General features: G+C 39.6%; 1 protein-coding gene across 2 annotated transcripts in view; it reads left to right on the top strand.

Moving 5' to 3' along the window:
• Positions 1 to 25,157, top strand: part of HDAC9 (histone deacetylase 9) — a 704,899-nt gene that overhangs the window by 465,268 nt on the left and 214,474 nt on the right. For both annotated transcript variants that reach the window (XM_073333773.1, XM_073333774.1), the window contains 3 exons: positions 1,445 to 1,655; positions 2,086 to 2,303; positions 16,135 to 16,404. In XM_073333773.1, the coding sequence (XP_073189874.1) occupies positions 1,445 to 1,655; positions 2,086 to 2,303; positions 16,135 to 16,404 (699 nt within the window). The remainder of the gene's footprint in view (positions 1 to 1,444; positions 1,656 to 2,085; positions 2,304 to 16,134; positions 16,405 to 25,157) is intronic.

Here is a 25,157-nt window from a genome sequence, read left to right as displayed (position 1 = left end):
TTTCTGAGGGAAAATATTGTACTATTTTCTAACATCAGACACCTGGAGAAGTTTGCAAAAGAAAATTTTGCAACTCTAAATAAATTCTCTAGGAATCTTGCATCAGACACTTGTAAGCAAATGATTCTAGTTAAGATACTGATCATAAGTAACAGTGAGTAACATTCCAAAATGCACTACTTATAAATAATTTTTCCTTTCTGCAAAAATGTCTTGTCCAGTTGAGAACAGGTACTAAGTAATGTCAAAGTAATTTATTACGTGAAATTAAAAGCTATTATCTTTAAAAAACACATACACACACACACACATCATATAAGCTTGTATTGAGATCAGTTAATACTAAATGCTACTTTTGGAAATTGAACAAACAGGGTATTTGATTTTTGCAAGGTAATGTTTATGCAATTGCTAGAATAAGATAGTGTAATTTAAATTGAATGTAGCCCACCATGGTGTTTTTTCAGGAGAGAATGGCAGAGGCAGAATGTGAAGTAAAAAGTATGTACAAGAAACTTAATGAAAAAAGTTAGGGTTTGCCTGACTAGAACATCTGGAATTCAGATAATCCGGGAATAGCTTTTTTTACTATTACAAACTGAATGGTAACCATGTACAACCTGGGAAGACTCAATTGGATATTTATTATTGCTATTTATTACTTTTTTATCAACCCTTTTAAAAAATCTAGTTTATATTTTTCAGTGAAAATGTAAGCATCCATTAACTGGAACACAGATCTCAAGTAGATTTGCAATGGTAATTGGTCAAGATTTTCTGAAATGGATGCCTAAATTTAGGTCCTATAGTCTGTATTTAGGCACTTAAATCAGGGGGCTTTAAAGTGCCAATTGCCCAGCAGCTCCCATTGACTCCTGGAATCAAGATTGTTACTTTATAATCCACCCTGAGTAAGGAGGCAGTGTATAATTGTGCTGCCCCAGGAGTAGGCCAGAGAAGGAATTGCTTTGGGGGAAATAACATTCATCGGGTCTATACCAGCTGTAGTTAACATTCCATCTCACTTTGGCTCAGTATTGCTGATTGATCTATTGTGTGAGATGTGTGGAAAGCCAAAGCTCACCTGCTTCCCACTGAATTCAAGGCACCTGTTACCGTTGTTGCTCTCCTTCCCCCTGTACAGAAAGTGTTGATTTGAGTGAGTTATGCAGGGCACTAGGGAAGGCCACACTTCCTTACACACCATTGTAAGGAAAGGTCACAGTCTTGCCCTTCGAGAACAACCTCTTTATTTCTGGTTCCCTGTGCATTGATGCCACTGTGTTAAAATAACTGGCATGTTTTCCATTTTCAGTGAATAGACACAGGGTAAAATGGGGATTTTCTTTTAAATTATAGTATAAATAGCTCAGCTAATTATGTGGAGACCTAATGGACCAAGTCTTTGAAAAGCAGCTAACATTTCTGATGTGTCTTAACACAGGCTTCATCTTCACTCAAAGAAAAACAGAAGTGTGAGACCCAGACCCTGAGGCAGGGAGTGGCTCTTCCTGGACTGTATGGGGGAAACGTGCCTCCCTCTTCAGCTCAGCCTCATATTGCTCTAGAGGGAAAACCTAACAGTAGCCATCAGGCTCTCCTGCAACATTTGTTACTGAAGGAGCAAATGAGACAGCAAAAGCTTCTTGTGACTGGTAATTCTCACAGGCTTCACTGGAGTGTCCTTTAGAGCTTTTTTTTAAACTGGAGTTTTACAAGAGAGTGACTTCATTTTTAAATGAAATGCAATACATGAATGCTACAGTGCTCAGCCATTTGTGGGGGGTGGGGGGGCAGGAGGGGAAGCAGTGTGGTGTTTGATTTTTTTCTCCTGCTTCCAGTGAGATCTGCTCCAATCTCTTGCTTCTGCCTCCAAGGGTAAAATGATTGCAGAAAATGTAGTAGCTTTCTCTTGGGGCTATCAAACTTCCTGTTGTTGCTGGGCATGTGCTAGGAATATTATTTTATTGATATTACTGCAAAGTTCTTCAGTACCCCAGCGACCCTGAAGCTCTCCCTGACTTTTATGTTTTCTTAGTTTTACTGATCCTCATATTTGATGAGTGAAATGTCATTGTTTTGCAGGAGGGGTTCCTCTCCATCCACAGTCTCCATTAGCAACAAAGGAAAGGGTCTCACCTGGCATCAGAGTTGCCCACAAGTTGCCTCGTCATAGGCCCCTGAATCGAACCCAGTCAGCTCCACTGCCTCAGAGCACCTTGGCCCAGCTGGTCATTCAGCAGCAGCACCAGCAGTTCCTGGAGAAGCAGAAACAGTACCAGCAACAGATTCACATGAACAAAGTGAGCTCCCAAACTAAAGCCTTTCCAATACATGCAGAGAATGAAAAACTAACAAGATAGCGTGGATATCTGGTACAATGCTGTACTTGAGCAGCACGGAAGTCCCTGCTACACGTGTACATTATATATACATAGGCATGTCAGGTCTGGGTGTGAGTGTTAATGTTAGACTACATATCCATTTTCTGTCATTCCTAAAGATTGTTCAAAGTTGGTTCTCTGGGCATCAGCATTAGGAAGAATATAATTAAATGAAACAGCAACCAGATTCTCTCAAAGTTTTAAATTACCATTTTAAGTCAGTTTCCTGTCGTATTGATAAATGATTCCTCAAAAGATTATTGGATTTATTTTTGACTTATTTTACTTCCCATTTCGCTGTTGGGAGGCAATTCTGTGTTGCTACCTGTGATTCATATTTTAAGCTTACTTGATTAATGGTGAGCAATACATTGGTACTTCTTCAAAATCCACCTCCTTTTCCATCTAGAGGCTTTACTGATCAGCCAAAGCAACTTTTTTATAACCTTCCATCAAGACACTGCTTTCCATATAAAATTGACAAGTAATAAAAAGTTCATTGCCTGCATGTCAGGATAAAAGATTAGTATGTCAGAGGAGAACCAACTATTGCTACTAATATATTTGGGGCTCAATTCTACTACTCTTCCTTATATAAAGTAATACCTTATTTTATTCGTAGCAGAGACAATATAGTTTAATAAAAGAGGTAAGTTATAGCCATGAACAATGCCACACTCTAATACTGAGATATGTGAGTAATTAAATGATCTAATCCCAGGAAAACCTTTTTAGTGCACACCCTTCCGTCTTACTCATTGTACTATACTCATTTTTGAGTTGAAGTTAAATGTATGTTTGCCAGACTGCTTTGAATAATTTTGACACATGTGAATCAATGCATCTTCCCTTTTTCTATCTTGTCAGAGGATTATTTGATGGGTATCTATGAAAGTCAGTCACATGGGAGAAAATAAGATGAAAAGCAGGCATGTTGCCCTTGTACATCGGAGAAAGGATCAACCCATCTCACTGGTGAACTTCTCTCATGGGGTGCTGATTTCTTGGAATCTGTTAGGAATTCCCAACAAAATTAGAAACAAACCCAGAGTTTAAGTACATAGTTTGTACAGTGGTTTGGTTATTAAATCTTGTCTTAATTAGGAAAAATGAAGACCAGAAAACTTCAAAGTTCAGAGCTGATCCTTGCATGTTAACCCCTCTCAGCTAGGGTGTTTTGATTACTCAACTAGGACTCCAGTTGGCTTTTCTTTGAGTATGCGTTCCATATGTTTAATCAAGATGGCATATGTACATCTTTTAGCCTCCAGGTTTTGAAAATATTTCACCTGCCCTCAATTGTCTGAAAAAAGAGAACTTTTTATTAGCGGGTAAAGGACTGAGTCTTCGCATTGTTAAAAGGTATCCACAGCAAACAATGATCATGCTTTTTTTCACAAAATGAAGAATCAAATCTATATTTGTATGAAAGATAAACCTGTGATTCTATTGTAAGACAGTCTGTAGCTTTTAGGGATAAATAATATGAGCTTTAGGGGTGTCTATCCTAAATGTGTCTAATGAAACTTGAATCAAACAACATCAGAATGGAATGATACTGAAGTAGTAATTACTAATCTTTTAATTTTATCCAGGCACACATTTCACCCCTTAGGAACTGGACTGTAAAGGCTGTGTTTAGTCTGTGGTTCCATTGTGAAGTTTTTTTTCTTGGTTAAAATGTAATTCTAAGAAAAGAAACAAAAATTTATGGGACTAATCACGTCTTGAGACACATACACTTAATTAGTTAGTTAATCATTGGCATTGGAGAATAAATGCTTCTGAAATATTGCTCTTATTTATTGTGGGTAAACTTAACTGTGCCATGTTCAGCCAGTCAACAGCATCTAACCACTGATTTACATCTATGGTAGAAATTAGCAAGGACTATAGTATTCAGTGGCCCAATATCTCCTGAAAATACTTTGTCACACTTGTTTTTACTGGTCTTCTGATCACGAGATTGTGGCCATGATTTCTGGGCCAGCATCCGATGAAGAGGGCTGTAGCCCACAAAAGCTTATGCTCTAATAAATTTGTAAGTCGCTAAGGTGCCACGAGTACTCCTGTTCTTTTTGTGGATACTCTGAAACCATTCTTGTAACTGTACATCTTAGAGAGATTACTGAAAAATGCTGCTGTTCTGGTCATGTAGCTGTTCTCTGCAAACCTACACAAAGCAAGAGGTGATCTTCATATATCTAAAGGGAGAACCTGTATAAATAAATTAAATTTAAAGAACAGCCACCATGAGGCTATAGAAGAGAGTGATGACTGAACAACTGAGAAGGCGGGTGATCATTTTGAGTACTGTGGTAACTTAAAATGTTATATGAATGAGAGTGAAACATACAATTGTGTTATTAAATTATTGCTTGAGATTGAACAGCACTTCACTTACAATAAGCTTTTGATGTTTACCTGAACTATGAAATTATTCACCACAGAGTGTACTGTGTTCACTCTTAAAATTTTGCTAAAAAGAAATAATTCAAAACAGTCTTTTCATCTTCAGGTGGTCCACTTGTTTTGGATAAAAACATTTGTAAAGGCATTAATCAACTGTATAGGATAGGGTTGATCAGCTAAAAGTTTGCTCTACTTGAAGTTAAAGTTATCTGTTCATGATATCCTACTAATGACTTTAGTTTGTGGGGCTATTTAAAACAAAATAAAAACGGCTGCAAAGCTGTATTATTTGGTTCTTAAACAATACAGTGCAGCGTCTTTCCATGTCCCAAGCATATATGTGCATCTAATGTTTTCCCACTGGTCCTATTGCTCATTGCATTTCTGTAAGAAGGCAGTAAAGTGAAGTGTCCAAAAATCTATCATTCTATTTCCTAAATTTTGTTTATGAAAAGGTGCACTTTATTTAATAAATCAGATAATCTGAAGCATTTTCTTAGCAGTTTTAACTTGGAAAGCCAGGAAAGCAATTTTTGAGATGGCAAGACTCTCGAAATAAAATAACACTCAGTTGTTATGAGCTCAGGACAAGATACTATCCCTTTCCCCTGCATCTTCTTACTCTGCCCTTCTGGAAATTACTGGCATTTCATGACATATTTATTTTTAAAACTTTAAATCAATACTTTTTTAATAATGCAAATGGAAATACTGTATTTGATGTTTCAGCTTGGAATAATTCTTTATGGCATGATATAAACCCCTGAACGTCAAGGAATCTCTTTTTATGGCAATTGGGAAAATTGAGCTATAGCAGTGACAAGGGGAAAAACAGTGGCAATACAGCTAAACTCATGATTTGTAAAGCATTATAGTTTGCAAAACTACAGGCATAAAATATGGTTCCTTTTCTTTGTAAGGGAAATATACTTCCAGCCACAAGCCAAGGCTGTGATTAGAGTGATAAAAAACAAAACCTAACACAGGCCAGAGGTAAAGATTTCCCTGGATCATTTCCACTCTAAAAAGAAACAAATCATTGAGCCAAGAGGTATGCTTCTATCCTTAGTAACAAAGAGAAGATTCCCCTGTGGACTACTTCTGGTCAATTGTCAGATGGCAGGTTTTTGATGTGGGAAATAGTACACCTCCTCACTAGAGTCTGACTTTATACCTACGGGATCTAGTACACTGACCTTTTCAAAACATTCTAGCTGAAATGCAAATTTTGACATCCCATCCAGAAGTAGGTGGAAAGCCTTGCCCTTGCTTTTGAAAAATCAAATGTGTGGAAACCTGAACTGGGCTTTTCTTTTGGAAGATAGGCTTTGCTGTTGTCAGATTTAATACACTTCTGTCCAAATGACAGCTTATTTCCTTGTGGAGTCCTTTGATCAGCATTTTAGAACTTCATTTTACCCAATAAAAGGAATAGCATGTCTACAAACCCAGTTAAACTTATTGTAGCAGGTACCAAAATACTGACATTGCAACAAAAATCTTACTGTTTCGCTCCTTATGTTATTTGGGTATCTAAAGAACCTTGACCTTACTACTTAAAAGTAGTTTCTGCATAATTAATATAAACACAAGGCCATTGGCAGATGTCTGAATTTAGGAAAACCTCAGAAATTAAAGCAGTGAGGGAATTAAGTGAACATGCTCTGTTCCTTTAGAAGCAGTTTTATCAGTGCAGACTGTGAGTGAAATCCTGGCCCCAGTGAAGCTGATGGCAAAACTCCCAAAGATTTTGATGGGACTAGGACTTTACCCCATCAGTGTAGGAGCACTTCCACATATTGTCATTACATAACATATTTATATTGTACTAAGTGTTCAGTGTTACTTTGTAATGATGAAACTTTGTACTGGAGAGGGAAACTAAACAGTCAAGTTATGGGACAGTTTGCAATATACATTATAATTCCCAATGCTGCTTTCATAACTTAAAGATAAAAGAAGGAGGGCTTGACCTTCAGTTTTCACTTCAGGCTGTTAATCTGTTCATAAAGTCTTTTACTTGGATGAGAAAACAATGGTTAGGCATGACTGTGAGATGAGAAAAGGAGAAAGAAAAATACACAGGGAAATGAAATGAGAGTACTTTAGATTATAGCTCAGTGGTTTGAGCATTGGCCTGCTAAACCCAGGGTTGTGAGTTCAATCCTTGAGGGGGCCATTTAGGGATCTGGGGCAAAAATTGGGGATTGGTCCTGCTTTGAGCAGGGGGTTAGACTAGATGACCTCCTGAGGTCCCTTCCAACCCTGATATTCTATGATTATGATAATAACTGAGATAAAGCATATAAAGAGAGGGAAAATAATTTAGAGGTTTCTCATTCTTGACATGAGTTTGTTGACAGAAAAAACTGAGTTTTTCAATAGGAACTTTTAATGTGGTCAACTAATTCTCGGCAACTAAAGCAATAAATGAACAGCTGTTTAGCAAAATGCTAAAACTGGGTCTGGGCCAGATCTTCTGCGGGTGTGAGTTGGCATACCTCCATTGAGCTCACTCCAGCTCAGGATCTGGCTCTCCATCATATCCTTATGTGTGATCACCATGTCCAGCAAATAGTAGGGTGGAGGAGGGAACCCCAAACACACTTCCTGGTTTAAAAATTCTAATCACACTTTTTCGGACAAGACTTTCGCAACAATAAATGAATAATGCATTGCCGTAGACAGATTATTTATTGAGAACTAGAACCAATGCTTACTTTGGAAAATAATTTTGAATGAACAGCTGACTCATTAGTTTCTTATGTACATGCTCAATACAAAATTTCTATCTTCAAACAGGCCAATACACTGGTTATGCAAGCATAGCAGGTTACAAGCATAGCTCGCTAAGTGCATGGATATGTTGATTCAAAAAACGTATATGCTTATGGAAAATTGTTTTTCCCTCCTCTTCCAGTGTTTATTTGATTAATAAATAAGATGATCAAGTTCTGATGGAAATAAATGTAAGTGGCTGTTGCTGCAGGTTCACTCTTGGTGCTTTGTACCTCGTATGTTTGTAGAGACATTTCATTTAAATAAAAAGAAAAGGAGGACTTGTGGCACCTTAGAGACGAACAAATTTATTTGAGCATAAGCTTTTGTGAGCTACAGCTCACTTCATCGGATGCATTCAGTGGAAAATACAGTGGGGAGATTTATAAACACAGAGAACATGAAACAATGGGTGTTACCATACACACTGTAATGAGAGTGATAAGGTAAGGTGAGCTATTACCAGCAGGAGAGTGAGGGCAGGGGAAACCTTTTGTAGTGATAATCAAGGTGGGCCATTTCCAGCAGTTAACAAGAATGTCTGAGGAACAGCGGGGGGAGGGTGGGAGGGGAATAAACATGGGGAAATAGTTTTACTTTGTGTAATGACCCATCCACTCCCAGTCTTTATTCAAGCCTAAGTTAATTGTATTCAGTTTGCAAATTAATTCCACTTCAGCAGTCTCTCGTTGGAGTCTGTTTTTGAAGTTTTTTTGTTGAAGAATTGCCACTTTTAGGTCTGTAATCCAGTGACCAAAGAGGTTGAAGTGTTCTCCGACTGGTTTTTGAATGTTATAATTCTTGATGTCTGATTTGTGTCCATTTATTCTTTTACGTAGAGACTGTCCAGTTTGGCCAATGTACATGGCAGAGGGGCATTGCTGGCACATGATGGCATATATCACATTGGTAGATGTGCAGGTGAATGAGCCTCTGATAGTGTGGAAGAGTACCCAGAAGTTACCTACTACAGGACAGGCCCAAGAAAGAAAATAACAGAACGCCACTAGTCATCACCTTCAGCCCCCAACTAAAACCTCTCTAATGCATCATCGAGGATCTACAACCTATCCTGAAGGATGACTCATCACTCTCACAGATCTTGGAAGACAGGCCAGTCCTTGCTTACAGACAGCCCCCCAACCTGAAGCAAATACTCACCAGCAACCACACAACAGAACGACTAACCCAGGAACCTATCCTTGCAACAAAGCCCGTTGCCAACTGTGTCCACATATCTATTCAGGGGACACCATCATAGGGCCTAATCACATCAGCCACACTATCAGAGGCTTGTTCACCTGCACATCTACCAATGTGATATATGCCATCATGTGCCAGCAATGCCCCTCTGCCATGTACATTGGCCAAACTGGTCAGTCTCTACGTAAAGAATAAATGGACACAAATCAGACGTCAAGAATTATAACATTCAAAAACCAGTCGGAAAACACTTCAATCTCTTTGGTCACTCGTGGCAATTCTTCAACAAAAATAACTTCAAAAACAGACTCCAAGAAGAGACTGCTGAACTGGAATTAATTTGCAAACTGGATACAATTAACTTAGGCTTGAATAAAGACTGGGAGTGGATGGGTCATTACACAAAGTAAAACTATTTCCCCATGTTTATTCCCCCCCCCCCCCCCACTGTTCCTCAGACGTTCTTGTCAGCTGCTGGAAATGGCCCACCTTGATTATCACTACAAAAGGTTTTTTCCTCCCAGCTCTCCTGCTGGTAATAGCTCACCTTACCTGATCACTCTCGTTACAGTGTGCATGGTAACACCCATTGTTTCATGTTCTTTGTGTATATAAATCGCCCCATTGTATTTTCCACTGAATGCATCTGATGAAGTGAGCTGGAGCTCACGAAAGTTTATGCTCAAATAAATTTGTTAGTCTCTAAGGTGCCACAAGTCCTCCTTTTCTTTTTGCGGATACAGGCTAACATGGCTGCTACTCTGAAACCTTTAATAGTATCAGGAAATTACGGATTTTACAACAGCTTACTCATTGTAAAGGATACATGCATGCCATGGAAAGAGCTATAAAATGCCTGTGTTCAATGGCCAGATTATTTACACACTCTCCCTGTTTTCCTGTAGAGCTAAGCAGCCACAATTGTCTCTTAATGTCCTTTCTGGTTGGACTCTTGTATTAAAAAATGCTTATGCATATTCCTTACAGCTTAATTTCCTTAAAACAAAAAAATGAAACAATATGGATTACAAAAAGAAAAGGAGTACTTGTGGCACCTTAGAGACTAACCAATTTATTAGAGCATAAGCTTTCGTGAGCTACAGCTCACTTCCTCAGATGCATATCATGGAAACTGCAGCAGGCTTTAGCATCTGAGGAAGTGAGCTGTAGCTCACGAAAGCTTATGCTCTAATAAATTGGTTAGTCTCTAAGGTGCCACAAGTACTCCTTTTCTTTTTGCGAATACAGACTAACACAGCTGTTACTCTGAAACCTGTCAATATGGATTACAGTAGCTTGAGGTCATTCTCTAAGCTGCTGTCTCAATTTGAATAACTCTAAAATGTATGCATGTTGTTTTGGAGAAGTCCAGTTTGTACAATTCTAATTTAGAACATTAACTGAAACATGGCTTTATCATTATTTTAAAGTATAGTCTCATTAGAGCTCAAATTAAGGACTCCTCTTTCCAGAACTATTACTAAATATTCATGCTAGCAAACAACATATTCATTTTCAGTATCAAAAATCTATGTATTTAACTATAGATTCAGAAACAAAATGATCAGACAAGTTGAAGGAGTAATATCAGGAAGTAAAGTGTAAACTGATGTTTTTAACATATCGAATCATAGAAGATTAGGGTTGGAAGAGACCTCAGGAGGTCCTCTAGTTCAACCCCCTGCTCAAAGCAGGACCAACCCCAACTAAATCATCCCAGCCAGGGATTTGTCAAGCCAGGCCTTAAAAACCTCTAAGGATTGGATTCTACCACCTTCCTAGTAACCCATTCCAGTGCTTCACCACCCTCCTAGTGAAATAGTTTTTCCTAATATCCAACCTAGACCTCTCTCATTGCAGTTTGAGACCATTGTTTCTTGTTCTATCATCTGCCACCACTGAGAACAGCTTAGCTCCATCCTCTTTGGAACCCCCCTTTAGGTAGTTGAAGGCTGCTATCAAATCCCCCCTCGTTCTTCTCTTCTGCAGACTAAATAAGCCCGGGTTCCCTCAGCCTCTCCTTGCAAGTCATGTGCCCCAGCCCCCTAATCATTATTGTTGCCCTCCACTGGACTCCCTCCAATTTGAACACATCCTTTCTGTAGTGGAGGCCCCAAAACTGAACACAATACTCCAGATGTGGTCTCACCAGTCTTAATAGAGGGGAATAATCACCTCCTTCAGTCTGCTGGTAATGCTCCTACTAATGCAGCCCAATATGCCATTTGCCTTCTTGGCAACAAGGGCACACTGTTGACTCATATCCATCTTCTCGTCCACTGATGATCCCCAGGTCCTTTTCTGCAGAACTGCCGCTTAGCCAGTCAGTCCCCAGCCTGTAGCAGTGCATGGGATTCTTTCATCCTAAGTGCAGGACTCTGCACTCGTCCTTGTTGAACCTCATCAGATTTCTTTTGGCCCAATCTCCAATTTGTCTAAGTCACTCTGGACCCTAGCCCTACCCTCCAGCATATCTACCTCTCCTCCCAGCTTAGTGTCATCCGCGAACTTGCTGAGGGTGCAATCCATCCCATCATCCAGATCATTAATGATGAATATATGTGACTAGAAGAGCCATGTGGTATCAGGTATATTTGGCAATATAATATGATAGTGCCAAGCTCTCTTTTAAACCACATAAACAAAATGAAAGTTCAAGGAGGGAGGGGAAGTAGCTGTAGACTCGTGGACTGAACATGGCTGGGACTCAAGGAAACTCAAGGTTCCATCTTCTAATCTGCCATGTGGTCTTGGGAAAGTTATTGCCTTGTTTTTATTTCTCCAGAAATAGGGACAATGTATACCCACCTGGTTAAGCACTTTGAGATCTATGAAACAAGGCACACATTTATTACTTACAAAGGCCTTGATCCCAGTGAAGTCTTTAGCAAATATCCAATGATTTCAGTAAGTCAGGATCAGGCCCTAACACAGCAATATTGCAGATTTAAATGCATGCCACCACTAAATGTAGTCTAAGAATAAAATACCCCTCCTATAGGTGCTTGCATCACTCTACTCATTAGGTCATCCAAAAATGTATTTGAGCACGTGCCATACTTAGGTGAATTTCCCCAAATGACACAATGGGGTTGCATCAGTAGCCTCATCAGCTTTCAGGAACAGTGCCATACAGTAGCATGAAAGGCGAGCAAGCCCACATAAAAGTGAGAAAGCACAGAAGAAAGGAGAGCAATAAGGAAATGAAATATGCTCCCTAACTGTGCTGTGGACTAGCTCTCAATCTCTCTTGGATTCTCCTACCGAGTAACCCACCTGATGTCAGACAACTGGCATATGGAATGTTTTACAGATGGATCAGCGTCAGTGACTCATGCTAGCTGTATATGATTATCTGTCACACAGATGTTTTAGCTTGTGTTTGCTTGCTAGCCAGCCAGCAGCCAGACTCTTTAATTTTATTTTGCTGCAGGATCACCAACAGATGTTTAACAAAAAGACAGATAATAGTCTACTATTCTGCATACATGTAGTTAGCTCCACTGCCTTCTTGGGCAGCATCAGCCCCTGAGAAATAACTGGAAGACATTTACTGGTATGATCTGAGAAATTTTCCAGATTCTTCTTTATAAGGAGTCAGTTAGCGTTAGTTGCGCTAGCAGGGATTCCTCTGCTTATAACGATGCCACCTGCAGCACTGAAGATGCATTTGAAGTGATAGATGAATACTAGAATAACAGAGAGATTTTTTAAGTGGGCTGCTGTGGCCCTCAGTACCAGTGTCCGAAAGGGTTCTCTCTCTTGCCTGAAGACTTTCATCATGGACATATTTTTTTAAATAGCTGTACTATTCGACGTAAGCGCTGAGCTTGCAAATGCAGCTGCACAAGTGGGTACACGCATCTGCTTTTAGGCTCAGCACCTTCAATGGCCTGGGTAATCTTGTCCTACTATGGGGGAATGACCAGAACCCCAATTATCCCTGTAACACACACAACTTGTTCAGGATCAACAATGGTAAAGTAACTTCTTTTAATTATTATTTTGCTGTTGCAGGCTCTGGTTAGTGTTAATGATTAGTGCCTAGGAGATGTAGCTCTTTGTTTCAATTACATCGCGTCGGTGCTTCCTAATGTTTATGGAAAACAATCTGACTGATGTGTTGTAGATGATCTGCATGTGGGATCTAGTAATAGAATAGAAGATGATTTTATGGCCTCCAGCACTTTGCTCATAAATCCTATGTCTACATGGGTGAAAGTGGGGTGTTAATTCTGCCCTTGCCTCAATCAGTGACCATCATAAATCTTTCTCTTTCACACCGGCCCATGATTCTGGAGGTGGACCATAGCCTAAAAGGGATGTTTTGCATTTATAAAAAAAACACTAATCCCAAATTTTAGGCACCTGCACATTATTTGTTAATTTTTTAAACATCATACAAAATGCTATTGGATAAATATCTCAAACTACCATAAATCCCCTCTTCCCAATCCACTCATACCCCATTAAGCCTTCCCTATGAGGCAAAAAAACAAACCCTTGGAAAATAAATATCACATCTCTGCTGCACCAAAAGGAGAATAAGTTCCAGAGTAGAGGGACTCTTCACTGAAAATTTTCTGCCAACCTCTATTCAAGCCAGTGCAGATCTGAAAATATTTTACATTTTGTCCTCAAAGACACGACTCTGCTACCACAGAAGACTTCTCTATGATAAATCTTGGGCTTGATCCTGTAAACTCTTATTCACTTCAAATCAGTATACTCACATGAATAATGACTAGTCCTGTGATTAGGCATTTGCAGGTTCAGGCCCAGTTGCATCTTTTCCAGCAAGTTAAAGGTGCAGTTACTGGACCCCATTCCAGAAACTCACACAAGGAAGTGCAAAACACACCTTCCTGCATCAGAAAGTCCTCTTACATTGCAGCAGATATTTAAGCAAGCAGATGGCTGACGATGTTTTCACTAATGCCTGTGCTCTGTGGTTGCTGCCGAGAGGATTCGCTATAATTTCAACAGGGAGTTCCATGTGAGCTGCACAGACAGGAAGGCCCGGATCCACAAAGAGACTTAGGCATTGTGATGGTGAGCGTTGCAAGGGCTAACTTTCCGGAACCTAGAAAACTGCAGGAACAACAAAGCAATTCACAAAGCTTGAGTTAAGTGCTTAGGCTCCCTATACAATGAATGGGGAGAGATAGGTGCCTAAGAATGCTCTCCACAAAAGCCAGCATGCTAAGCAAGGAGCTGCCTAAGCTAGCCAATGGGACCCTCTCATGGAGATAGATACCTAAGTCTGAACTGCTGGGAGGCACCTATCTCTGCTTGTGATCCACAGCCAGGAACTACCCCCTTTTGGAGACAGGTGGCTTAGGCGTTTAAGTTATTTCTTGTGAGAAAGAGCTAGGGGCCAGTTTCGCACAACACAAAATGGCTGGAGGAGGTGGTGGGGCTGGTGGTTCCAGTGTCCACCTTAACAATTTTAGCCCAGTGGTTAGATCACTCGCCTGTGGGAGACCCAGGTTCTATTTTCATCCTCCTACAAGAGGGAGAGAAAGGGTTTGAACAGGAGTCTCCCTGCTCAAGTGAGTGCCCTAAGCACTGAACTATGAGATAGTCTGATGGTGGGGGCCCCTTCAATCTCTCCTGTTGAAGTTGTTCCACGGTAGATAATTAATTAGAGTGATTGGGACAGAGAGAGACTCTGTAGCCTGGAAATGGGGAGACCGGAGGTCCAGTCCCCCTGCTACAATGACCCCTTATTTATACACAGTGAAACAGCTTCAATAGGAGAAACGGAGGGAGCCCCCACATCAGAATATTCTATAGCCTAGTGGTTGGAGTATTCACCTGAGAAGTGGGAGAGCCCTATTCAAATTATATTCCCCAGCAGGCAGAGGAAGGAACTAAATAAACCTGGGCCTCCCACATTCCAGGTGAGTGCTGTAACCATTGGATTGAAAGTTATGGAATGCCCCCCCCCCACACACACCTTTTCCAGTAGGCAGTCTCTGAGCACTCCTACTGGATTGGGCCCAATAGGGGGCGGAGCACCTATCTTCCCCCCACTTCATGGATCATACCGATGTTTAGGCAGGAGATAGGCAGATGCCTAGAGGGGGGTAGCAGTGTCCATACTCAGAAGCGGAAACAGAGACACCAAGGGAACTCTTGCAGTGAACACTTAGGGTTAGGCAGCCTTCTGAGGATCACAAGGGTTCCTAAAACTGGGAGTTAGACAGTTAGATAAGTCTGGGGTTTGGGTGCCTAAATACCTTTGTGGATCTGGGACAAAGTGCATATCTTGGCCAGTGCTATTCACTGTTTGAAATTCATTGATTCTCTGTGTCCTGGTAGACACCTTCTTGCACCACCTCCTCTTCCCTTCTAATAGATTCTTCACTTTGGGGTTCTCTACCAGGATTCACACAAGATTTAGCATGTATCACATTTTGCAAATTAATTTTGCCACTACATAAAATTTTCTTTTCATTATTAGGGCTACTTATTTGAGTTAAAGTAAATCATGATCTCTTTTTTTTCTATCAGTAAACATGTTTCAATACTGATAATATTTTAACAAAAAGATCTGCTAAAAGCTAACTGCCCCTTAAAATAAAGGCCCTAGAGCCTTCCCTGGTGTAAATTGGCATAGCTCCATCAATGACAGGAAAGAGGGAAACCCAGCAAAGCACAGAATCTAACAAAAGCAGAAGTTTCTGTGCTTTGCAGAAGATAAATGGGGAAATGTTTACCACAAAATTTAGTTCCACAGGTGCAGACTAAATTAGTTAGATAGGGAAAATATATTAACCTTTCAGCTGCTGAAATTTTGAATATCACAGAAACCCTGTTTTTCAGCCTTCCAGTATTTGCAAGCTATACATGGAAAATGAGCTTTTAACGACTCAATTCTCCCCTTTTTATATTTTTGTGTATTGTTAATTCTGTTAAGCTTGTTAGAAGTTCAATGCAAACTATATTATGTAAAATGTACTGAACTGCAGGTCAAATATTTGAATTAAAACGTATTTATGTTTGACTGCTAAGGTATTTTAGGAAGAACATCATTTTTAAAAATGTCTATATGGAAGTATTTATAAACACGTCTGTTAACTATGTTGCTATATTGTTATTATTATTACATTTAATATTACTATAAAATGCTATATTTGTACATAGCATCTTCTAAATTGAAAGACGATAGGATCCTGTTAGTGAGGAGCTTACATTCTTCATTCAGATAAACTTCTGCTGCAAAGTTGCATCTTAACTAGTTTTGCCAGGAAAGTTTTGACTCACTTGTCAATACAAATATAGTAATCCTTAGCATGTGGCATCTGTGGAGAAATATTGGCAGTAACTTTAAATTTCTCTCTCTCTCTTTCAGCTGCTCTCTAAATCCATTGAACAGCTAAAGCAGCCTGGCAATCATCTCGAAGAAGCTGAAGAAGAGCTCCATGGAGATCATGCTATGCAGGAAGAAAGAGCTCCCTCTAGTGGTAACAGCATTAGGGATGACAGCTGCAGCGTTTGTGTGGATGACAGAATAGGACAGCACGTGGGGGCTGTGAAAGTGAAAGAGGAGCCACTGGACACTGATGACGATAATCAAACCCAGCAAATGGAATCTGGGGAGCAGGCTTCTTTTATGCAACAGGTAATAGGCAAAGATTTAGCTCCAGGATTTGTAATTAAAGTTGTTATTTGAACATCAAATGCATTTTTAGGGCTTGAATAAGAGATTGACTGTCTTTTGATTCATGGATCTAGCTAATTTCATTTTAGTGTTCAGAGAATCTAACAAAAGTGGGTGCATTTGTGTGCACTCTTAAAACATAGTGACGCTCATTTTAAAGGCCACTAATTGAGAAAATACTTGCTGCACTCAATTATTCTACAAAAGTCAGTGCATAATACAGAGAACTTGTTTTTGCTCTTGACTTCATCACATCAGTTAGTTCTAGGGAAACAGAACTCACTGTTGTTTAACTAATTTGTTGAGATCAGTAGTTGCTGGAGTCCGTTTCCAGAACTGATCAATGAAACATTCTTTCTCTGTTTTTGAATTCTTCTGATGTCTTGACTTTTTCCTTTCACCTATATGTATACAATGTATCATGCTGTAGTCTTGAACACTGTTAAGAGTAGGATTGTTTCCTCCATTAGGCAGATATTGGTTGCAATACCAGAGGCCCTAGGTTTGTGTATAGAGTATGATTATGGAGATATTGGGAGTGCAAAGTGGAAGTAAACATACAAGGCAAGGCACTATTTAAAAGGTTTTTCCTTTTGCACTTCTTAGTGTATTTTTCATTCTTCCCTATTTGATTATGTTGTCTACAAAGGCATGATCAAATGAAGCAGATTCAAATATTGGCAAGGAATGATATGCAACATTGTGTTCCAATCAGATATTAGGGTATATCTGTAATTGTAGAAAAAACACAGATCATCTGATAGTCAATACTTTTTTAAGAAAGACTAATCATATAATATTGTATAACCTTTACCATTAGGGTCTCACTGAAGTGCTAAATTAATGACATAGTGTGTAAGACACCAATGTGGCAAAAGGTCATTTAATTTGGTAAAAAGTATTTTAACAATTGCTAAATGATAAATGCACTTATATAGATGGTACTTTCAGAATGCTGGTGTCCTTTTTTTTGCTATAAAATCAGAACAACTCTGAATGCAATAGAAGGCACTGTTTATTTAAGTCAGTACTTTGTCAGGTCCCTGCTGTTCTCCTGCAGAAAAGTGATTCTGTGGGGGTGAACAGGAAATGCCTTATGGAAACAGGAAGTCCAAGTGATTCATGTACTGAGGAATGTAAGGGGGTGGGGGAAGGAATGGGGGGATGGATAGTGTTTTACTCTGTTTTTAAAGGGCACTCTATGAATTGATTTATTGTCAAAGAAAATAACAAAGCAAGTAGGGAAATTGTTAAGGAAGCTTTCCAGTGAAACATTTCCTTCATATTCCCTTTTGATATGTTTACCTTGTTTTATAGGTTTACTTTTGTTAAGCTAGTTAAAGATTCATTGTATTAAGATCTCTTTAGTATGGATAATCCAAAACTGACCTGGAGTCCCTGTCAGTTTTTTTTCTATTCAAAATATTTATATTTCTAAAGCTAAGGTATTTTAAGGTGCAGTATCCTGTTTCAAAAGAGATAGCTGTTTTGCCAAATGTAGAAGTTGTTCTAATATATGTTATTAGTATGTGTTGTTTACATTTTGCTCTAATATTATAAAGTCCCTTATAAAATGTTGCGACTTCTAAAGATACATTATCCTTTTCCATAAAAAGTCTCCAAACAAATTAAATTACTTAAATAGTTGCTGTAAAAGAAAGGCCTCCTGAAACATTAATATCAGCTTTGATAGGAAAGACTTGTTAATTGACAATATATGGTTTTTGCTTAAATATACCCCCCCGTCCGCCGCGCTTAAATACAAAGAGGGAAAATAACATGCACATTCAACATAATGAAGCATATAAACATGTATTTTCCCATTCTGTTTATATTTCATTTCCTACCAAGCCTAATTTTAGCCTCACCAAAAAGGGATAGTCAATCTTTTAAAATACATTTTATTTACAGAGGAACTTGCAAATGAGAAGACTTTTGTACAATATCATTTCAAAGAAGTGTAACAAACAACAAAAGATATTTTTATAGTGTCATTCAGGAAAGTTACCCCAGTAAAGCCAGTGGACTTTAATTCTATTCAAATTTGATAGCCTCTGAATTGAATCAAGAAACTACCTGGAACCAGTGAAAAGGAAAACTGGGTTGAATAACCATATTTCTAATTGATAAATGTCTCTTACATTTTAAATCTACTGTATTTATTATAATCTACACCTTTGGAGGTGATCTCTTGTTTTGTGTTGTAAATATATTCTGTTTGTATGTTCCCTTTCTTGCCTTCTGATATAAGTCTATTTCTTTCTCAAATAAAGCTTTTTTTTAAAAGATCCCCTTTCATATATCTGGCTTTGTGTAAAGTTGATAGTTTTAGTTGGTGCTCTGCTTTTTGTATAACCAAATCTGCTGGCTACGCATTGTTGAAAAAATCCATTAAAGCTTTTAGGAGCAAGATTTTTTATTACACTATTTTTACAATGATTACACAAAGTCTATTTTGGTCTGTTATTTGATCCTACATCAGCCATTATAAACTGTAAAACAAATGGAAATAATATCTATGCATGCTCATTTTCCCATCATGGCATTTGTCTTGGACATGTGATTATCAATGGTACCATACAGAACAAATAAAATACAGATAAACCCAAATTTTCTGACCCCTGATTAGCCAATATGTGGGCTATTTGAAAATCATTTCCATTCCTATTTCCAAAACTCATATATAACCTACAATTTGTTGATCAACTGACGAAAGTTTTGGATGTCTCTTGAAACCTTGATTAAAACAAAGTTTACCTATAAATATAAATCTGGAGAGAGAATTTCAGACTAATTATAGGGTGGTTTTCAACATTGATTCTGAAAAGCACTATAACGATATGCTTAAGTGCTTTGCTGAATGGTGGGTGATGCTTTCTTGAATTGGACCCTAACTTTGCTTTAACTTTAACGAAGATATATTGGAATCATATTCCAATATACATAACTACTTTCGTTGTTAGGAGTCTCTGAATTTTGCTACAAAGAATGTGTGAAGGGCAAATAAAGCATCCAGAAAATCAGATATTGAAAAGGTGGCCTGGCAGAATTATTATCCATCTTCTCTAATTCTGCAATGGTTAGGTTCTTAATGCTTTCACCTCCAGTGGTTCTTGCACCAAGATAAATGGTTTCTAAAACAAATAGATATGAATAAACATGCTTCCATAAATACAGTTTTACATTACAGTTAATTGTATGAGCACTACTTTTCCATGATCTGAGTGCTATACTCAAAATACTTACTAGCTAAAAAGAATAATGGTAAAAGGCTTAATTTGAAAAAGTTAAACAGGTTAATTAGCATTAACCATACTGCTGTAACAACTTACCATATTGATCTCCTATTTATAAACTAAAGTCTTTAAGTAGAGAACACTGCTGACAAAAAATTTTGAAATGAGGCCTGTTATTTTAATAAATATGTCAGAATAGCAGTTTTAAACATTTTCCATCTATAACCCAAGAGCTTATTTTACAGCATTCATTTTCTGAGTGTAGCTAAAAGATTTCTTTATTTGCCATGTTTCCAAGCAAGTTGCGATGAAACAAAAGTTATAATCAAATAAATACCACATGTAATTTTTTTGGGAGGTAAGGTGTCTCTTCTTTGGAACAATAGGTATGTATGCTGTCCTGTTGTCAAAAATAAAGCCTGTATATGTAGCATTTGTGAACAATCACTTCGAAATTAGTAAAAATGCTTCATATAAGCTATGTACTCTGAGAAAACAAACTCTATTCAGCCATACACTGCTGTTATACAGTTCTTGTCCCTTTAATATCTGTTCATTGTTTGTTGTTAACAAAATAGTATTAAAAGCTGAATCTCTGAGCAGCGAAGAAGTAATCTGAGGAGTGCTGACATATCTCTACCATTCAGAAATTCAGTCATGCACCTTTATCATTACCATATCATCTTCAGGAACGCTAAGATTTACTCTGTATATCCATCCTGAGCAATCCAGCTGTACCCTGTTTTTATTTCACTGGCATTCTGAGGTAAACATTTTTGTGAACATTACTCCCAAAATGCTGGGCTATGAACTCTCCACAATTTGCAGCCAGAATTAGTGAGGAAATTAACTTTGCTGTATTATGTTCTGTCCGAGTAGCAGCCTGGCCTACTTATCCATTTAAAGGATGTTGTTTGCTTGTCATTTATTTGTTTACTTTCTGATTTCCTTATGCAATTCCCATCATCTAGGTGGCAGAGCTTTTTCAGTACCTCATTTGCTTGCTGGAGGATCATAGTTTTGAGCATTATACTGTACACTGACTGAAGTCCTCCTCAGGCAAAAGAGAAGTTCACCATGGGTAAAATTATCCTCTCAGTTATTCTGGTACAATCCCATTGACTGTAACAGGCTTGCATCGGAGTATTTGGTTGTGTATTGTCCTTTGTGCCTTTCATCTTCAGTATAATTCAGCCCAACTTGATTTTTATTTTGCTTTTTATTCTAACTCTGTCAGATCTAAATGCATAGCCAAGGTAGAGTATATCAGTCTGTATTTTTCCAGTAGCTCTACAGTGTTCCTACCTGTGCTGCTCTAGCTTTATGCCATATGTTTATAGAGCATATATTTATTTTTAGCCCTGTTTTCTGGCATTTATGGTATACTTCAATTCTTAGGAGCGGCATCTGTTTTCTGTTCTATATCACAAAACTGAATGGTTCTTATATTTCTAAAAGCACAGTATAATACAACGGCCAGTTTCTTATCTATGACACAGTAGTGCCTAGAAGCCCAGTCAAGCTCAGAACCCCATTGTGCTGGGTGCTGTACAAATTAATGAGATGCCCTTCTTAGGAGGGGATGGGAAGAGAGTGTGGAACCAAGCACCACTTATAATGGTAAACTCTAGCCATAAATCAGACCAGGTAGATGTGCCTATCACAATGATGTGTACAGACACAGTTAACAATGCTAAGATTTTAAAGTGTTGCTACTGGGCTTCAGAGTCAACATTCAAAGGGGGGCAGTCCACAACTCCTAAGACCAAATGTTCATTTACCCCACATGGAGTGTGAATAAAGAGCTTTTCATGGAGGCTCTACGAAGGGCTGGGGAATAATCTTCCACAACCAAGTGGCTGGCTTGGAGCAAGCAGCTCTTCACAGGCTCCCAGTCCTAGGCCAGTTGTTTTAACCCCATGAATTCACTTGGCACTGAATCTCCTCATCACTCCCCTTCACAGCCCCCAGCGACACAACCAGAAAGCCCTGCAAGAAAGGTCCCCCTTCAAAGTCTCCACTTGCACAGTGTAACCATACTGGGTTGGGCCCATTTAGAGCCTTCTGTGTCTTTTGCAAGGGACAGCATTTTGGCCTTAGAGATGTGGCACTGCCGTTCGTGTTCAGAATAATGTCACAACAAGAAGGGATGGAGGCCTAATTCTGTTTCTGAATGTATTTAGAATTCTAGAGAAAATGTTGTGTCACCAGAAGAGTGTAGGTACAAAACTCCAGTGCATACCAGCTCAACTCAATGCCTTCAGCAATGATGAGATTACTCTTCTTTCTAGGCCAGCTCCTTAAGTCTGTGTCACACAGGAGCCAGGAGGCAGGGAGGCTGCCATTACACTAATCTTCTGCCCCTTCAGTCCTGGGAGCAGTTCAGCCTCAGGTGCTACTTAGAGCAGCTCAAAGCTGCTCTGAATATTGTAATCTGGTAACAGCCCGTTAAGGCCCATTATGCGTCCAGGGATTGGAGGAGGGTAGGGCATTCCAAGCATGTCTTCAGAACCCCCCTGCACCATGAGGGGGAGCTAGAGCGGGGATGTTTTGGTTACACATCTGACAACACAGGCCATTGTCAATCTTCTGAAGTGACACAACTTGTGCGCTGCAGTGACTCCCAGTGCTTGTTCTTTTATTCTTTATGTTATCATTTAAAATGTGTGTTTTCAGGATGAGATTCTGTCAGACTCTGAGCAAAACTGAAAGGGGAGCTTCCTCATGCTGCTCTGCGATAAACCTCAGACCTGACTATGGGGGACCTCTTCTAGGGCCTCTTCAGGACTGTTCAGCCTTTAGCTAGTCCCCCCTCTGCTGAGAATGCCTGTAAGGTTGACAGTTAACATTAATTATGCAGCTGAGTTCTTTATTTATCTGGTCACCCATCTCTTAGCAACCAGATTCTGCCAACTCATTTCACAGACACCACCAAACAGCAGCCAGCAGGACCATCTTTTGGATATATCAGGCTTGATCCATGGCTGAAACAGAGAGTTTTTCATGTCTAAATCACTATCTCATCAGCAATCCCTCTAAACCTCCTCTTTTTTCCAAGATAGATAAAATGCTAGAAGACCAAAAGTAACCAACAGTCTCTTATAGTTCTTCTTCTCTCTTATCTGTATAGTTTCCTTTTGTCTCAAAATGGAAAATTGCTCAAGTTTTATCTCCTGTGGAGTAGTGTGATGGATTGTCTTATGGATATTTTTAAATGTGCTGAATTCTTGACCATATGCTTATATCTTCAATACAATTTCTTCTGTAGTTTTGATAGAAGAAGAAAATAACACTAAATATGATCTCTATTCATCACCACCTTGCTCATTCCAATTACATTTCACTTCATCAAGTAGTTCAAATCTATTCATTTCTAGGGAAGAATTTGCATCGTATGCATTTAAGGCAGGGGTGGACAAACTTTTTGGCCTGAGAGCCACATCTGGATATGGAAATTGTATGGCAGGCCATGAATGCTCACTAAATTGGGGGTTGGGGTGTAGGAGGGGGTGAGGGCTTTGACTGGGGGTGCAGGCTTTGGGGTAGGGCTGGTGATGAAGGGTTGGGGTGCAGGAGGGTTCTCTGGGCTGGGACCGAGGGGTTCGGAGGGGGATCAGGGCTGGGGCAGGGGTGCAGGCTCCGAGCGGAGCTTACCTCAAGCAGCTCCCAGAAGCAGTGGCATGTTCTCCCTCCAGCTCCTATGCAGAGGTGCAGCCCCGTTCACAGGCACTGCCCCAGCAGCTCTCATTGGCTGTGGTTGCCAGCTAATGGGAACTGTGGGAGCAGTGTGCGGAGCCCCCTGGCTGCCCCATGCATAGGAGGTGGAACGGGGACATGCTGCTGCTTCCGGGAGCCGAGCAGAGCCCTGGCATGCGTGGAGCGGGGCAAGCCCCTGACCCCGGTCCCCAGCTGGAGCTCAAGGGCTGTATTAAAATGTCTGAAGGGCCAGATGTGGCCCCAGGGCCGTAGTTTGCCCACCCCTGCCTTAAGGCAAGCAATTTGGACTATATCAACTTGCACGAACCCCTTTGCTAACAGAAATGTCCTTTGTGCCCCATGAAGGACACTCTAAGTTTTCATTATAGTCTTTATATATATATATATATATATATATATAGTTCTAGCGATTTTCTTTGCACAGAGAGCCTTGGAAACCAATGCAAACCAAGTATTAGGGTTGGAAGGAAGAGCAGGGGAGCACCATTTCTGCAGCAGCAGAGGATGGTGAATACTGCACACGACACAACCACACTCTTTATGTAAAATAAACTTGTCAAATTTGAGAGAGATCCCACTGAATCAACCCTTGGATGTGTGATGAAGGTGGACTGGAATCCATTACATTTGGATTTAAGGGCAGGATAATATTGTTTTGCAGCCTGCCCAAAAGGACTCTGCATCTTGTAAGTTTCAGCCCTCTCTGGGACTGCACCAATTGCTGCTCTTGATCTCTCTAGTCATGTGCTCATATGGTCTCCCACCCTTACGGTATTTGAATCCGCTTGCATATTTAGAAATAAGGCTGTCTCTTTTACGCCAGCCTTTCAAAGAAATAACTCTGTTAGTTTAGTTATTTCACTTTAGAGAGATAGGGGTGCGGGGGCAGGTAGAGAAAGCTTCGTCAAAGAAATACGTTTTGTATCTTGCTCTCAATGTACTGAGGCCAGTGCTCATTCTCATCTCATCTGGCAGTGAATTCCACAGTCTAGATGCTGCTCTGAGGAAAGTTCTGTCTCCTGCACTCTCAAACTTCCCACTGTTGACTGGCAGTTTCACTCTTCCAGTGGAACATGGCTGTATAGCAGGTCATTGTCCTGAGGAAAGCACAACTGCTCAGGTAGCTAGGTCCAGTTCACAAAGGACTTTCAGTATCAGAACAAAGAGCTTGAACTGGACTTTTTTCTATGGGATGCCAGAGCTATGGGAAGGAGTACTTGTGGCACCTTAGAGACTAACCAATTTATTTGAGCATAAGCTTTCGTGAGCTACAGCTCACTTCATCGGATGCATACTGTGGAAAATACAGAAGATGTTTTTATACACACAGACCGTGAAAAAATGGGTGTTTATCACTACAAAAGGTTTTCTCTCCCTCCACCCCATTCTCCTGCTGGTAATAGCTTATCTAAAGTGATCACTCTCCTTACAATGTGTATGATAATCAAGGTGGGCCATTTCCAGCACAAATCCAGGGTTTAACAAGAACATCTGAGCAACAGTGGGGGGGGGGGGGGAAAGAGGAATAAACAAGGGGAAATAGGCTTGAATAGAGACTGGGAATGGTTGACTCATTATAAAAAGAAACCTAAGTTAATTGTACCAATTTGCAAATTAATTCCAATTCAGCAGTCTCTCGTTGGAGTCTGTTTTCTAAGTTTTTTTGTTGAAGGATAGTCACTTTGAGATCAGAAATCGAGTGATCAGAGAGATTGAAATGTTCTCCGACTGGTTTATGAATGTTATAATTCTTGACATCTG

The sequence above is a fragment of the Lepidochelys kempii genome, chromosome 2, assembly GCF_965140265.1.
Source record: "Lepidochelys kempii isolate rLepKem1 chromosome 2, rLepKem1.hap2, whole genome shotgun sequence".
NCBI classification, from domain to species: Eukaryota; Metazoa; Chordata; order Testudines; family Cheloniidae; genus Lepidochelys; species Lepidochelys kempii.
The sequence above is the reverse complement of the archived record's forward strand: the minus strand, read 5'-3'. Positions and strand labels throughout refer to the sequence as shown.